Raw genomic sequence first — 5,112 nt, 5'->3', positions numbered from 1 at the left:
AAATAATTAATTAATTTTTATATATCTAAATAATAAATTTATTTATATTTTTATATTTAAACCAGTTTCTGATAACATTGATAACATTTTTTATTAACCATAAGACAAACAATTTTTTGACACCGTTAATTACTGCTAAAAATCGCAGCTTATATAACAAGATTCCATATATATCTAAATAATAAATTTATTTATATTTTTATATTTAAACCAGTTTATATTTAAGCTGATAACATTTTTTATTAACCATAAGACAAACAATTTTTTGACACCGTTAATTACTGCTAAAAATCGCAGCTTATATAACAGATACATGAAGATTCCATAATCTTTTCTATATTTAGCTACACTTAAATTAATTCAGACCGTACGTAAAATAGTATCGCATGAACGCTAAGCACACACGCATGCACGCACGTGCGCCGGTTGCTCTCTCGTGCGTGACGAGCCGTTGATCGTTTGCGCGACTAGTTTTTGATGTAATGGGTATACGTACGATTAACGGAGAAAGAGAGGAACGGACCTTGACCTTGTGCAACGGCGATTTAATTGATACGGACAAGACGGAGCTCCGCGCCAAATCGAAATGACAGCCTATCAACGATCGATTTCACGCTTCGGCCGGACGATCATTACGATTGCGCGTGTGTAAGACACGCATGTGCGTACGGAAGGCTCAAATAAAAATGTCGTGTACATGACCCGTTGACCTCTCCCAGAGTACATTTTATTACTTATGACTTATGTAATACGATTGAGTGTCCAGCAATAAATTCGAGATAATTCCGATTAATCTTTAAAAAAATGATTAAGAAGATTAAATAAAAATTTAAATTAAATCTCAAAAATGACGATAAAGGAACTTTGATGCACCTGCATCGTCATCTCTCCTCTTCAACACTTCATAAAATAAAATAAAATTAATTTAAGCCGCATGTCAAATTCGGTTTTTTCTCTCTTTCTCTTCTTTTTAATCGAACAAGTTTTTAAATATCGATAAAAATTGATTTAACATTTAATATTTAATAAATATAAATTTAGATTTATTTCCTCTTTTACTTTTTTTTAAAAAAAAAAAAAAAAGAAAGATTAAGCGTTGCAATAAATTTTAATTAAATTAATGAATAAATTTCTTACCTTGAGAACGGCGGCACCCGCGATAGCGCCGCAACATTGGCAGACCATATAGCTAACGGTTTTAAGAAAACTGCAATTTCCGCTGACCATCAGACCGAGTGATACAGCCGGGTTCACGTGACAACCAGAAATCGGACCTAAAACCTGGAAATACAAAAATTATTACATAGCACAGTTAATAAATTTTTTTATAATAACTTATAATTAATTTAGTATAACAATTATAATATTAATAACAATAACTATATTATGTGGTTCACGCAAATTTAAATATAAATTAGAAAAAAAAATAACATTATTTTTTTCACTATCAATATATACCATAATTTTTATACTACTATGAATTCTAAATGTGTATGATATGTGTTTTTTTTTTATTTCCAAAATTTTATTACGATTTTGCTATATTTCTACTGTATCGTGCTATTGTTATATTCCTGATTAGAAACGCGTGATACCATCCTCGTGTGCTTTTCGATCGGCGAATTTGTGACTAATAAAACTCTGAGTCGTGAGAAAATTTCTAAAGTTTGTTTCGTAATCATCATGCGATCCCACGCCCACCGCGAGGAGAAAGAGAAAGAGAGAAAGACAAAATTTGCTTCTCGGATTTATCTCGAACGATTTCCCAACGATCAACGTCGCCGCGGCGAGCGTTTTGACAATCTTGCAGCGTGTCACTGCGTGTAACGCCTGCTTGTAAATTCCTCTTACGTACCCGGCATGTAATTAGGTGGGGATCGCATGAACGATTCAGAATGATCTCGCGAAACGACCGACCATCTCGTAGATGGATGGATGACATAGTCTATTTACTCTCTAGGAACATCTCTAAGAATATCTTACGTAAAAATATATTTTACAAATATATAATACAATATATTTTTTATTTTTAAACTGATATAAATAATAATCGGACAATTAAATGAATAATAGATAAAAATAATTAGAGATTACTGAATTTCAAAGATCGTATAATTTTATATAAATTGGAATATTTATATTAACCTAAATAAATATTTATTAAAATAAATTAATTATCAAAAATATTTAATTTTTGATAAAGTGGAGAAAAGAGAGTTTTAAATTAACATAAAACACTATTTTTTAATTATTTATAAAATATCCAATCATGTAATTTATAAATACACGTTTATATATGTGCATGTGTATATGCACACGCAATATAAATTATATAGATAATATGAATCTAACATATATGTGTGCGTGAGACCTAGAAATGCACATAAAATCAATTCTTTAATTTATCTATAACTTTACTCACAATTTTATTCTAATATATTGTTTTTCAATTTCATTTAACATTTTTTTATTTTTTATGATTTTAGTTAATATGAATTTTCAACGATAACTACGTCGCGATCTTCTAAATTTGCGAATTTACGATATCTTGACGTTTGTTAGTATCCTTATAAACTAACAATAAGTCAAATGTAATGCATCTAGAACAGTCAATGTTTGATTCATAATAGCATTGCGTGTGGCTGCTAATCGACAGCAGATGTTAACCTCGATAGACAAAATCGATCTAATTCAACTACACAGTTTGCAAATTACTTGTAAATACAGTTTGCAAATTGCTTGTAAATACAGTTTACAAATTACTGGAAAATATATATCCAGTATCGACGCAAACATTTTACATTATAATTGCATCCATCAAATTGTTGTGCACGTTATAAGTTTTATTGTGCATGTACGGTAAAATAAATCAATGATTTTATAAATAGTAAATTTTATCAATATGTCTAATCAAATCTTGCCAAAAAATTCTCTGAAAAATTCCTGCTTTTCCAGGTATTTCTATTCAAAATTCAAAAACAGGTAAAGAAAATATTTTAAAGATTTTTTGGTACAACTTTCCGAAATAAATTTTTTTTTTTTTTTTTTTGGCTTGCTAACTGCAATATAAGAGCAACATTATCAAAAAGAGAAATTTTCAAAAAATTCCCGAAGTCTTAATAAAATTCCATGAGAATTCTTTGATTCTTTCAGATACAAAAGAAATCCCTGAGAATTTCAGGTTTTCCATGTTTTTCCAGACCTTTTAGACACCCTGCTTTATATAATTATTAGATTATTTTACTGTATATAAAACTAACTAGAGAAAGATTATTTTGTAAGTGATATATAATAAAATGTGTCACATATAATCGTAGAGAGAGAGAGAGAGAGAGAGAGAGAGAGAGAGAGAGAGACAGGTTTTTTAATAAAAATTTTTGTATGTGTATGTCAAAATAATTATCCCGAAACGATCGATATACACGAGTACCCTCTCCTCAAATTTACGCAAACACACGTATCTTGATCTCAGAATCATTCGAATTAATCCGACACGGTCCGCGCAGACTCCACGGCGTCGGATTCATCTAGGTTCAGAGTCGGGGCCCGGGATATAACGAGGGGCCCGACGCACGCGGCCCAGTTCTCATGCACGCCGGCAAGGTCTCGTCTCGCCGCGGGCGATCGGCACACATATGCGCCGACCAGGATTACGTAATCGTTCTTTCTCTCTCTTTTCTTTTGTCCTCCCTTTATCTTTCTTCTCGTCTCTGTCAATTCGCGCTCATCGATTCGCTGATTATCATCAATTCGCGCCATATCGATTGTTAATCCCCGAACGGGCAATTGCCGTTCGAAATTGCTAATTGTCAAACTCGCGTCTAAAAATTCGCCGAAGATCTCGTAATAGAGATCCGATTTTATCGCGGAAAAAGATATCGCGAACAAATGTACAAGATATCCTTCACAAACACCTATCATAATTTTAATGAGAGCCTCTCTTTAATCACGGATTTCATAATGAAAGATTTTGGTCGAGAAATGAATCGCAATTGAAGCGGGCGAGATCGACAATCGAGAGAGACAGATTCTTTTGTGTCGGTCCAGAGGAGGTGGGGGGAGAGAACCGAGCAACGTGGCCTTGCGGCTTGCCAGGTGAAATGAAAAATCCCCGGGCTGTTGCATGGACTTTAATTGACACGTGCTCGCGCGACGTATGTCTGTCTCTCGGAGAAGAGATCCATGGAGTTTATATATTATAAAGCGCGTCTCGCGTGTATGTTTAATGCGCGAGTTTAAAGGGGAAAGTTATGGCCACTTTCCGCGACTCATCGGCCTTCGCTCGCAACATTGTTCCGAGAAAAGTAATAAACGGGCCCCCGCGGACGCCCGCGCGAAATCCGTATCTCGGCGGGAGTCTCCTTTTCGGGATCCTCGGTCCTATCTATCGGAGCGATCGCCATATTTTCGAGCCGAAATGTCGCGATTTTTTCAGCTCGATATACGATCTGCGACGGGGACGAGGCCAGCGGGGATTTTGCGACACGCGTGTTAATTTCTAAGATTTTTTTCAAGGATCTTTATCTTCGATGAAGTTGAAGAAAAAGTGTGACGAGCTTGTTCCTCTCTTTTTGGCGCGGCCGTTTGCGAGCCGCTCGACGCGGCTCCCTTCGCGGATCTTACGCCCGACTTTGTTCGCGCTTTCAAATTACAAGTCCGAACAGAAAATAAAATTAATTTCCAACATCCGTTCCGGTTCGCTGTAGATCGTACGATCTCGAATTATCCCGCCGTTTCGCGCCCTCGGGGCCTTACGACCCACAGCCCGCAGTCATAAGCCGCGCATACGCGTTCCCGCGTGCAAAACGCACAGGATCGGACTCAAAGGGGGAACAATATACCGGAGACTATTAAAGAATATGCGATGAATATAACAAGTAATGACTAATAAAATAAAGAAGAAAAAAAAAACGAAATAAAGGATAAAGATAATTGTCCCATTGTTCTCTAATAAAAATATTACAGATGTCTTCAGATAGACATCTTTTTGTTTAATCATTGATATATTATTTGAAAAAAATTTAATAAAAAATATATTTAATAAAAAATATATTTTAGTTGAATTTATTATGTACATATATGATGTATATTAAATAATTGTATTAATTGCAT

At 34.5% G+C, this 5,112-nt stretch overlaps 1 protein-coding gene across 3 annotated transcripts in view; it reads right to left on the bottom strand.

Annotated features, from left to right (window-relative positions):
• Positions 1-5,112, bottom strand: part of LOC115242873 (aquaporin AQPAn.G-like) — a 49,811-nt gene that overhangs the window by 6,006 nt on the left and 38,693 nt on the right. For all 3 annotated transcript variants that reach the window (XM_029819451.1, XM_029819452.1, XM_029819453.1), the window contains one exon: positions 1,138-1,281. In XM_029819451.1, the coding sequence (XP_029675311.1) occupies positions 1,138-1,281 (144 nt within the window). The remainder of the gene's footprint in view (positions 1-1,137; positions 1,282-5,112) is intronic.

This window comes from Formica exsecta, unplaced genomic scaffold (genome assembly GCF_003651465.1).
Source record: "Formica exsecta isolate Colony F162 unplaced genomic scaffold, ASM365146v1 scaffold659, whole genome shotgun sequence".
Taxonomy (NCBI): Eukaryota; Metazoa; Arthropoda; class Insecta; order Hymenoptera; family Formicidae; genus Formica; species Formica exsecta.
Note: the sequence above shows the minus strand (reverse complement) of the source record. Positions and strands in the feature narration are given on the sequence as shown.